The sequence below is a fragment of the Rhinatrema bivittatum genome, chromosome 7 (genome assembly GCF_901001135.1).
Source record: "Rhinatrema bivittatum chromosome 7, aRhiBiv1.1, whole genome shotgun sequence".
Taxonomy (NCBI): domain Eukaryota; kingdom Metazoa; phylum Chordata; class Amphibia; order Gymnophiona; family Rhinatrematidae; genus Rhinatrema; species Rhinatrema bivittatum.
In genome coordinates, this window is record NC_042621.1 from 299,130,067 (window position 1) to 299,142,687 (window position 12,621).

General features: G+C 39.4%; 1 protein-coding gene across 1 annotated transcript in view; it reads left to right on the forward strand.

Moving 5' to 3' along the window:
- Window positions 1-12,621, forward strand: part of ATRNL1 (attractin like 1) — a 2,205,421-nt gene that overhangs the window by 1,531,365 nt on the left and 661,435 nt on the right. The window contains exon 26 of the mRNA XM_029610472.1: window positions 7,270-7,348. Coding sequence (XP_029466332.1) covers window positions 7,270-7,348 — 79 coding nt within the window. The remainder of the gene's footprint in view (window positions 1-7,269; window positions 7,349-12,621) is intronic.

Consider the following 12,621-nt stretch of genomic DNA (forward strand, 5'->3'; position numbering starts at 1 on the left):
TGCGTCCATAAAGAATTTGTCTATATCGGAATCCAAAGAAGGAGATTCAGAATACAGGCCTATGTAGTAATCTAAAAAGATTTTCATGTCTTCTTTGGCACTGAGGAGAGTATCTTCAGCAGAAGACCTTATTTTCATTATAAGGTATTTAGGCTATGAGCTTTTAATCAAGTGCATCAAAATCTTGTTCGGTTTGTTTGCATATTGAAATATTTTAGTCTAAATAAAAGGTTCTGTACCCTTTGAAAAAGCAAATACTTGATCTGCCTTTTCAATGTATCTACTGTTTGTTTGTTTTTTGTTTTTTTATTTTTTAATCATCCTGTAATCCTGACTGAATATGTATGCCTTTTAGCCTCTTCAGGTGTCTGGTAAGCTGTAATATTTCGGTATCACATTGTTTAGTCTTAACATGCCGTACAAGCATCACAGCTTTCCCAGGTTCCATAGTACTTTCGGGGAAATATCAGGAGTTACATATATCTAAATATTACTGACATTTATCTTTCAAATAGGATTTAAATAAGCATCATTATGCAATGATAGAGGAAAGTGTCACTTGACACTGTGATGCTCTTTTACCCACAGCTAAGTATGTTATAGGTGTATGATCAAATATAGACATTGCCTCAATATTAACTGTCTGAACCTGGGGAAACAGTAATGAAATAAATATCTAGTCTATCCAAGAATACAAAGCATGTGGTGGGGAATAATATGTATTGTATAATCCATTTCATCCAGATGAAGCACTCGCCAAATACTAAGTACTTGTAGTGGAAACTATTCTGAAGATCAAAATCACAGAACATATAGAAAGACATGGTTTAATGGAACACAGTCAGCATGGCTTTACCCAAGGCAAGTCTTGACTCACAAATCTGCTTTAGCTTTTTGAAAGGATTAATAAACATGTGGATAAAGGTCAGTCAGTAGATGTAGTGTATTTGGATTTTCAGAAGGCATTTAAAAAAGTCCCTCATGAGAGGCTTCTAAGGAAACTAAAAGTCATGGGATATTTGGAAAAGTAAAATAAAGAATTAAAAAAAAAAGTAATGGGATAGGAGGCAGTGTCTTTTCGTGGATTACAAACTGGTTAAAAGACGGGAAACAGAGAGTAGGATTAAATGGTCAATTTTCTCAGTAGAAAAGGGTAAATAGTGGAGTGCCTCAGGGATCTGTACTTATAAATGATCTGGAAAGGAATACAATGAGTGAGGTTTTCAAATTTGCAGATACAAAATTATTCAGAGTAGTTAAATCACAAACGGATTGTGATAAATTGCAGGAGGACCTTCCGAGACTGGAAGATTGGGCTTCCAAATGGCAGATGAAATTTAATGTGGACAAATGTAAGGTGTTGCATATAGGGAAAAATAATCCATATATAATGTTAGGTTCCATATCATTTATTTATTTATTTATTATTTTTATATACTGACATTTGATCTCAATTGAGATATCACACCGGTTTACATTCAGGTACTGTATTTCTCTATCCCCAGAGGGCTTACAATCTAAGTTTTTGTCCCTGAGGCAATGGAGGGTAAAGTGACTTGCCCAAGGTCACAAGGAGTGACAGCAGGACTTGAACCCTGGTCTCCTGGTTCACAGTCCACTGCTCTAACCACTAGGCTATTTCTCCTCCCTATATTACCATCCAGGAAAAAGATCTAGGCATCATAGTGGATAATACTTTGAAATCGTCGGCTCAGTGTGCTGCGGCAGTCAAAAAAGCAAACAGAATGTTAGGAATTATTAGGAAGGGAATGGTTAATAAAACGGAAAATGTCATAATGCCTCTGTATCGCTCCATGGTGAGACCGCACCTTGAATACTGTGTACAATTCTGGTCACCACATCTCAAATAAGGCACAGAGAAGGGCGACCAAAATGATAAAGGGGATGGAACAGCTTCCCTATGAGGAAAGGCTGAAGAGGTTAGGGCAGTTCAGCTTGGAGAAGAGACGACTGAGGGGGATATGATAGAGGTCTAGAACGGGTAAATGTGAATTGGTTATTTACTCTTTCAGATAATAGAAAGACTAGTGCACTCCATGAAGTTAGCATGGGGCACATTTAAAACTAATAGGAGAAAATTCTTTTTCACTCAACACACAATTAAGCTCTGGAATTTGTTGCCAGAAAATGTGGCTCCCGATCCCCTCCAGAATCCTCCACAAGAGTCTCACAATTTATCCACAAAACCTTGCACAACCAAAATATTCACTGGCTTAATGACTCCCTTCAATACTGCACCTCCAACAGACCCACCAGATCCACTTATAAAGGATTCTTAGCCACACCCAACTTATTTCCATCAAAGAATGTGCGCTTTCCCTATCTGGTCCATCATTATGGAATTCTATGCCTTCCGAACTTCACCAGGAACACTGCACAGCTACCTTAAAAAAAAAAATCTAAAGACCTGGCTGTTCAAACAAGCCTACACTTGAACTCTGTCCTTCCTCCATGTCACATTCCTCCCCCTTAACTCCTCCTCCCCTTAAACTCCACAAGCAATTGTAATATAGTTTTTGTTTCACTCTCTTTTTAAAACCTTTCCTAGGTCTCCTGACCCTGTATATTTTCCTTACTCTCCCCCAGTTCCTCTACACCCCTGTTACATGTAACTGTATTTTTCTCTCTTAGTTCAATGTATTACCCCCCTGTTACCTGTAAACCGATGTGATATGTCTTTGAACGTCGGACTATAAAAGTTTCAAATAAATAAATAAATGTGGTTAATGCAGTTAATGTAGCTGGGTTTAAAAAAGGTTTAGATAAGTTCATGGAGAAGTCAATTAACTGCTATTAATCAAATTGTCTTAGAGAATAGCTACTGCTATTACTGGCATAAGTAGCATGGGATAGACTAATTTTTGGGTACTTGCCAGGTACCTGTAGCCTGGATTGGCCACTGTTGGAAACAGGATGCTGGGATTGATGGACCCTTGCTCTGACCCAATATGGCAATTTCTTATGTTCTTTTACTAAGAACTTAACATTTTATAATAACCTCTTTGCCATGCCTTCCGACAGATACAATTCCCATTGTTGAGTCAGGCAAGTACAGCACTATGAATGCTTAAATGCATGCCAATAAGTCATACTTTCTGCTTCGACACTCCTAGCAACCAAGGAGTTTTCCATGCCTTCTTAAACTCCATTATTGTTTTAGCTGCCACCACTTGCCTCAGGATAGTATTGCATGTTAACTACCCTTTCTGGACATTTCTCCAGCCTCTGTACCTTCAAAGCCAGATATGACCCCTTGATCTAGGATATCCTTTCCCTTGAAAAAGGTTCATGTCTGCATTATTAATACTTTTCAGGTATTTGAGTGTCTCTCTCATGTCTACCCTGTCTTGCCTCTCCTCTGGGGTATACGTATTTAAATATCTAAATTTCCTCTCAAAGAGCTTCTGATTGGCTACACCATGTTGGTAGCCTTTCTCTGGAGTGCCTCAATTATATCTACTGTAAATCCTTCCAGAAGTAAGGTCTCCAGAATAGGGCACAGTAGTCTAGGTGAGGTCTCATTAGCAACCTGTACAATGCCATAATCTTCTTCTCTCTTCCACTATTTTATACCCTTTCTTATGCACCCTAGCATTCCTCTTGCTTTGGAACTGCTTTGTTGCACTTTTTTCTTATCTTTAAATCATTGGATATAATTCTGAGATCTCTTTCTAGCTTCATGGACATCAGCATTTCATCTCTTATCGTATACCACTCCCTTGGATTTTGTGCCCAAAATACATAACTCAGAATTTTTTAATATTGAAATTTAGCTACCAAGTATTGGGTAATCTATAAGGTGCCACCCGATTGCTGTCATTTTTGCTACACCAGATTAACACGGCTATCCCTCTGAAGTATTTGACCTTTCTTCAGCCTTCCTTAAATCACTTTTCATTCTATCTACTGCCTCAAGTGTGTTTGCCGTGTTGCAGATCTTAGAAATATCAAACAATCCACCTTCTTAGATGCTTGAGATAAGCTTGCAAACCATATTCATTACTCTAGTAGTTTTCTCTGACCATCATTATAGAGATGCTGTTGATACTCATTAACAGGTTTATAAAGTCTTTAAAAAGACTGCATCTTTGATATAATCATTGGTCTTATTTGTAAAGAACTTTTTTATATGAAATTTTTTTTTTATTGCAAATAAAATCACTTAGCTTTCCTAGTGAATGTGCATCCACTGACAAAGACAGCGGACACAGACAGTTCAAGTATACGAAGCACTGACAGTGTCGGGCGGTGCACGGAACTTATTTCTGCTTGTGAGAGTAGACAAGTTTTAAAACAAAAAAATGTAGGTGAGTTGGGAAAAGGGAGGAAGGATAGTTAGGGAAGTTCCCTCCCAGTCCGCTCCTTTATTGGACTGGGAGGGAACTGGGGAAGGCCCGATCGTGTTGCCACGCACTTTTAAATAAAAATCCTTCCCCCCCCCCCTTATGCGCGCGAGTGGACACCCACGTGCATATGCGCGAGCCGATATAGAATCGGGCATGCATGTATGCACGGGTATCGAATTTTATAACATGCGCACGGTGATGCACGGGTGTTGAATTTTATAACGTGCGCATGTTATAAAATCGGCACGTTCCTTTTAAAATGTACCTTTTAAAGTAATGAATATGGTTTGCAAGTTTATCTTAACTATCTAAGAAGGCGGATTGTTTGATATGTCTATGAGTTTTGTTTTACCTCTTCAGGTTCAGTTGATATTGAAGTTGCAGATTTTAGCATCCTCCCTGAAAAGATATCTTTTTTCTCCCAATCCTTCTATAGTATCACTCACAAACATATTGACCAGGACTAGTCCCAGACTGATCATCGAGGAGCACCGCTAATTGCTTTCCTTTCCTCAGTGTGAGTTCCGTTTACTACTACCCTCTATCGTCCTTCACTCCACCACTGTGGGGCCCTCTCCAAGCTTGATCAGTTGTCAAAGTCTTTACCAAGTAAACCACACCCAGTTCACCCTCCTGATCTAATTTTATAGTCACCCAGTAAAAAAAATCAATCAGATTCATTTGACGTGGTCTCCCTATGGTGAACTCATGCTGCCGCAGATTTTGCAACTTCTAGGCTTCAACCAACAGTAGAAGGCAGTGAAATGAGGATTGTGACAGGGATGGACTTTTCCCACGTCCACACACGTGTGCTGACTGTGGACATGTGCACGTGACCCAGAAAGGAAGCACCATTAGTGCTGCATGGGAGATGTTTAAGATGAACAATATTTTCATGCCAGCACTGTGGAACAGTCTGCCTCCAGAGATCAGATGTAACATGAATCTATTAGCCTTTAGAAAAAAAGATAAAAACTTGGGGGGTTTCTCCTTATCCTCAGCTCGTAGTTGGTCCTGTTCAGTTTGGTAGCTAGGGATGACTCTGTGGAAGGGTAGGACATTTTATGCAGGAGGCTGTTAGAATTTCTTGAATATTTTGTTCTGTTATGTCCTGAATTTGTTCTATCTAGGCAGTGGCTGGGAAACCTTTGAAAGTTTCTGTTTACATTTGGTTTATGATCTTAAATACTGTTTGTTAAGTGATTATGCATGTTGATCATGTAAGCCGCTTTGGATGATTCCTGAACTGTGAAGGCAGCCCATAAATATTTGTAAGTAAATAAAAGAAATAAATGTTACTCCATATGCTCCAGAGTGGGGATCCTTGAAGGCCACAGAAAGGTGTGTCTTTCAAGATAATTAAAATATGCAAATTAACCAGGTTATTGGACAAAATATATGTAGATATATTTAATGTTCAGTGATGATAACTTGTTTGGGACTGAATCTGAGAACCAAGCTCTAAAATCATATTTCCCAACTACAAACCTGATCTAACAAGCCTAGTTTTCAGAATATATACAGAAAATACAAATGAGATTCTTTTGCAGATATACAATTATCTTATGCATATTCATTGTGGAAAAGCCCTGACTGGGCTGGGTTGGGAAATACGGGTCTCCAGTAGAGTTTCCATATAATACAAATATACAGACTAAGCAAGTGACTAGATCCATTGTATGAAAATATGCCATGAAGATTTAATGTGGGAAAGACTGCTGGGATGAAGTATACTGCAAGCTTAGAAAACAAGGGAGGGAGAGAAAATCCTGCTTGTGTGGAGATTTTAGTACTTTTCATTATTGAAAATAACCTTGATCCTATATCGGTGAGAGAATTTTCAGGCTCATGTGCTACCTCCTTCCCAAGTCTGGACCAGTCAGTGAATTTTCACAAAAGTTACCATGCCTGCAGACGGTTGGACAGATGGAGTGAATCGCTACTATAGCACTTTTAGCCCTGATTGAAAAGCACACACCCAAAAAAATAAATGTCAATTTCATTTCCATTAGTAAGGAATCTGCTTTTATTACTTTTCAGAGTGACAAATTGCCTTTACATTTTCATCAAATGCAATAAATTGACTTTGCATCATGTTTCTATAACTATGCATTTTCTTTTAATTATTGCATGTATGTCATGTTTATCTGCCATGATAGTGCCCTGTTCATTAGTTTAAAACAATGAAAATTCATGTCTGTGTCTATATATTTATTTATACACTACCCTCCATGCCAGCTTGATTGTATTCCTGAGGATAACTAGGTGTGGATAGAGATACTGAATAGTGCCAAATCAACTAGGACAGTCTGATTCAGTACTGGTTTTGCCTCCATTGAATGCATGGGTTTGTAGTTTTGATTTTGCAATTTCACTAAGAAAATCAGAACTTAATATCCATGCATGCAAGGACTAGATCAGTCTGTTTGGCTGTCTTAGAGGTAAGGAGGCAATATGAGGCATGGGTGCAGAGCCTGTATACATAGCTTCTGGAGATACAGGTGACAACTTCTGGTTTTGATTCAAAGAAACCAAATCTCCTAGTCAAGGCAAAATGTTTGACTTTCAGAACCTCCTTTCTCTAATTCAAATTATTTTTGCTAGTAATGCCTTAATTCTAAATGTTGGCATCAACAATTTGTCATCCTGTCTATCAATACTTGTCTCTTCTGTGTCTTTGTTCCTTGAAAAGGAACTAAAGCTTTTGTTTCTCAGTGCACAATGCTGTGCAAAGAAAACATATCTGTATTTTGCAATAACCATACACATCTGCATTCTGTGTGTGCTTCCTGTTGTCAGCATTGCTCTCCCTCCACTTGCCTGCACCTCTACAGCATGCATAATTGTTTTCTGGCCCTCATGTAATGCAGCTTGACCTTTCTTCCTTGTATTTTTTTTGCAGTTGCTTTCTGTCACTCTTGCTGGTGGCTGCTGTTGTCTGGAAAATCAAGCAAACCTGTTGGGCATCTCGTCGGAGAGAGGTACTGTGCCAACGCTGCTTTTATTGCTCTGAAAGTGAATGCCCAGGCTGTATTGACTTCATGGGCATCCTCTTTTTTTTATGCCAATCATTGTGCCAACGCATCACAAAGAGTTCTTTGCCTGCTGCATTATTATAAAGAAACCTCTGGCCTTGTTTACTGCACAGTGCTTTGGAAGCACATTTGACAAGTGAAATACTCACTGTGCATGAAACAGAGAAATCTCCTTTCAACTGGTTGTTCTGAAAGTACCTGTACTTGCAACCATAGAAGCAGCCATCTTGGTAATGAAGTCACCAATTTGCAGTGAAAGATGGATGTAAGTAGGAAGCTGAAGAAACATGCGATGTTTCCATGAAATGGCATCTCCTGTGGGGCTGGATGGGAGGATATGCAAAAAAAACCAAAAAAAAAAAACCGCAGAGAATTGCTTAAAACAGCACTATAAGGTTTGGTAATGTAAACTTCTAGGGAAGAAACCCTCATGAATTTTCCTAAATTCACACCCAAAATTTCTCCCAACTAGTTTGGTATAAAACTACCTGATAAACTTCTCCTTGTTTATATGAAGGCCACATCCTATACCAAATAGAAAAAAATATACCACACTGGTTAGGAAGAAAAAAAATAAGTCACTCAAATTTATTAACAAAGCTTCCTAATAATAAACAAAATATATTTCATAATAGCAGACAAGATATATCATCACACATTTTTATAACATTTTCAGTGACCCCAGTCTGAATTAAACCTATTCCTGAAACAAAAAGGTAGTTTTTAGTAGCCTGTTACCCTAAACTCCTTGTGATGTCCCTTTAAATTTGTGATCAGATCTGTTTTAAAGTAGGAAAACATATACAAATCCCAGCCTTCATGGAAATGTCTCACCCACAAGCTGGAACTGGGAATTGCCAGCAGCTGTCTGTTCTCAGATGTCCTCAGGTTCTCTCATGTGGGTCTCTCTCTTTGCTTCCGATGATGATGATGATGATGATGATGATGCTGCAGCAGTTGTGTGTGTCCATTGCTGTTAGTCTTGTCACTAGTGCTATGAATCTGTCTTACGGTTGGATGTTATTGCACTGGAATTATAGTAACTTGTTACTGCATTTATGCACAGCTGTGTATAAGTAAATTGGTTAGTAAGTAAAAGGTTCTTCAGAAACTATCTCTTAGTTGCTTATACCTTTCTCAGTTCAATTAACAGAAATCTTGCTGTGACATCATACTGGCACTGTTCATACAAGATACTGAAACGTTTCCAATTCAGCTGAGTTTACTTGCCATCTGATAGCTGGTGCTTCCGATGTCCAGGATTTAACACAGTTCACTTACTAATGTCACACATTCAGCACTTTGTAAGAGCAACAGTGCATTTTTTACAGTCTTTGCAATTTCATGTGTCCAATTTTGATGAGTTGATGACTACTGATGTATATTTCTGACAGTTTCACAGCGTTGGCTAATTAATAGTTCAGCTTGTGATTGCTATCTAACCCATCATCTGCCTTAACAAAACTGATCTTTCCCTCCTTCCTTATTGCACAGAGCAGAAAAATAGCATGAAACTTAAGATAATAGACAATAAGGGGCAGATTTCAAAAAAATACGCGAGCGCAAAACAAGAGTACACCGGATTTTAATAGATACGCGCATAGCCACACGTATCTTTTAAAATCCGGGGTCGGCGCAAGTAAGGGGGTGAACATTTGTGCACCTTGCGCACGCCAAGCCCTGCGCGCGCTGCCCGTTCACTCCGAGGCCGCTCCAAAATCGGAGCGGCCTTGGAGGGAACTTTCCTTCCACCCCTACCTTTATTATAAAAGTTACGCCTGCCGGCCAGCTGCCAACATACAATTCTCCGGCCTAGGAGCAGTTTTGGAGGCCTCAGCCCCGCCCCCAGATGACGCACCACCGCGACATGCCCCCCCCCCCCCAGGAAAGCCCCGAGCCTTACGCGCGTCCTGGGGCTTGCGCACGTTGCCGAGCCTTTTCAACATAGGCTCGGCGTGCGCAGGGGAAGCTTGGGGCAGGTTTTCAGGGGGTACGCGTGTATCTTACGCGCGTACCCCTTTGAAAATCTGCCCCTAAATGTGAAAGATCATCTGGACAGAGGAAACCAGGACTTCTGCTAGAAATCAGCAGAATTCAAAGAAAGGAATGGGAAAAAAGATTAAATGATCTAACTATAAAAGAATTATTAACTACTAATGTCTATATAAAAAGGAAATATATGCTGGCCTTCAGCTATACTAACTTACAGTAAGAGGTTGGAAATTGCTGATGTTTTGTATTGTGGCATTGCTGCAGACAGGTGAGTTTCACATCTCAGATAATTGTGCAGTCCTGGTGAAAACCCACTCCTGTCGAAAAGCAGATGACTCTTTGTGCCCTCAGCTTGCAAGTCAGTGTGGTTACACACAAGCCTCTGTTGCTGCAGTGTTATATGCTCACATGTTCATCAAAAATAGTATAATGAGCAATTAATACTATAAGAGTCATGACACACAATTAATTGCAGCACCAAAGAAATAATAGTGGGACAAGAGAATTTTTGTTTTTTAGATTTTCGCATTCCTGTTTTACCAACCCTGACAATTTCCTCTTTAAAGAATAATTTTCCTTCAACAAACCCAGGCACGAATCAGGTGTTATGTGTGAGTGACATCATCTGATAGTGCCAACACGGACCCAACTCTCAGAGCTCAATAAAGACTTTACTGAGCATGCACAGGAGTTCCCATGCATGCACACTGCCTCATGGGTCCCTCATACGTTTTGTGTATGCTACTGAACAAATGTTTCTTAGTCTTTCTTGCTCTCTGAAGTTTTCTACTTTTGGGGTCCAGTGCATCTGTCTGCCTTATTGTTTTAAACGTTTTCTGCCACCGCCTCAGCAGCCCCTCAAACAGAACTTTTAAGTTCTTATAAAAAACAGAAGATTGAAAATTTAAGACGTAAGATGTCAAAAGGAATGGTGAAGTCCAAGGCCAAGAAGCCTGTGATAAGTAGCTTTAAGGTGTGCATCTGTGGGTGCCAGATTTTTATCATGGATTTTCCCTCTGACCACTATTGCTGTTTGGGCCCGGACCATGTTTGCTACATCTGTGCTTGGATGTGACCTATGGTATAGCAGCACCACCACACCTGGAAGTTGGAGTCCGTGAAGAAGGCACTGACAGGGAACAGCCCCAATTCTCAGTGTAAGGCCATAGACAGCAGGATGAATTAGCCATTCTTAATTCCCACTTGCCGCCATGGAGAGCTGACTATATGCTAAAACAAGCTCAGGAAGAGATGGAGGGGCTCGTGAGGCAGGATGCATAGGTGCATGCTTAGTAAATACTGAACTCTGAGAGCTGGGTCCATGTATTTCAATTGCTGGTCCGACATTATGGAACTCCCTTCCTTTTGATTTGACTGGAAACTTCAGTTCAGATTTTTAAGAAGAATTTAAAAACTTTACTATTTCTAAAAGCTTTTCCAACATGATTAATTTAATTATATATTAATTTTTACTCTACTTTTATTCTTTTTCATTTTTTCTTTCCACTTTAATTCTCTCCATTATTTTAGATAACACCATTATTTCTATCCTTCACATTGTAACTGTTTATCATTATTGTTGTATGTGAACCGATGTGATGGCTATGGCTGAATGTCGGTATACAAAAAACAAATAAATAAATAATAAATAAATAAATTTGCCATCAGATGGTGTCACCTATGCATAATGACAGCATCCTGCTGTCTCTGGAGAGCAGTATTTACAGGCAAGCAAACGTGCTATATGAGATAATACCAACTAGTAGCAATTGTCCAGGAATAACATTTTAAATCTGGTACTCTGTTGTTTTCTTTTAAAATTGCCTGCTAGTAAAATAAAGTACTATGCATCAGCAGCAGCAGCAGATTCTGTATACCAAAAGTATTTCCGCCATCATCTTCATTTAATTATCATTGATTGCACTGTTGCCAAGCTTAATAACTACAGAATAAACCTAGTCCCTTCTCCTTCATGCACCACTGGCCACAGTTCACAACCGCTGCTGTTTTGTTTTTCTCTGATCATCTAAGTTAGCTTTGCACTATCGAGCTATGTCCGGCAGTAGCATATCACTTAGTATGACAAAAGAAGATGGACAAATGAAGCCACTTGATAGCCAAGTGGCCAAAACATACTATAACTAGAAGGAAATAATTAGGTCTGGAGCCAGGAGAATCCCAAGCAAAGATGGTAAAAGAAATGTGAAATTGTTTGTTATCATCTTTAAGACTGGTCTCAGGAGGGATTGTTTTTTGCGTGGAACAGATCTACTAGAACTTTTATTTCTTATTTCATTGAGTGCAGACATATGTACAAGTGCCTGGCAGGAGCAGCATTTGGTAGTGTACAAAGGAGATGTAATTGTTATGTTTAATTTATATACCACATTGGGTGGCTCTGTACTGAATAGACTATGTAAATGACTTACCCAAGGAGACAATGCATGTTAACGTGTAACACCCCTTTATGAATAGGCTATGTAAATGACTTACCCAGGGAGACAATGCCTGTTAACGTGTAACACCCCTTTATGAATAGGCTATGTAAATGACTTACCCAGGGAGACAATGCCTGTTAACGTGTAACACCCCTTTATGAATAGGCTATGTAAATGACTTACCCAAGGAGACAATGCGTGTTAACGTGTAACACCCCTTTATGAATAGGCTATGTAAATGACTTACCCAGGGAGACAATGCGTGTTAATGTGTAACACCCCTTTATGAATAGGCTGTGTAAATGACTTACCCAAGGAGACAATGCGTGTTAACGTGAAACACCCCTTTATGAATAGGCTGTGTAAATGACTTACCCAAGGAGACAATGCGTGTTAACGTGTAACACCCCTTTATGAATAGGCTATGTAAATGACTTACCCAGGGAGACAATGCCTGTTAACGTGTAACACCCCTTTATGAATAGGCTATGTAAATGACTTACCCAGGGAGACAATGCGTGTTAATGTGTAACACCCCTTTATGAATAGGCTGTGTAAATGACTTACCCAAGGAGACAATGCGTGTTAACGTGTAACACCCCTTTATGAATAGGCTGTGTAAATGACTTACCCAAGGAGACAATGCGTGTTAACGTGTAACACCCCTTTATGAATAGGCTATGTAAATGACTTACCCAAGGAGACAATGCGTGTTAGTGGTAGAAGTAGAATTTGCATCAAAATCCATTATTCCATCCTTTTTTGGGCTTTTTCCCCCCTATATTTGGG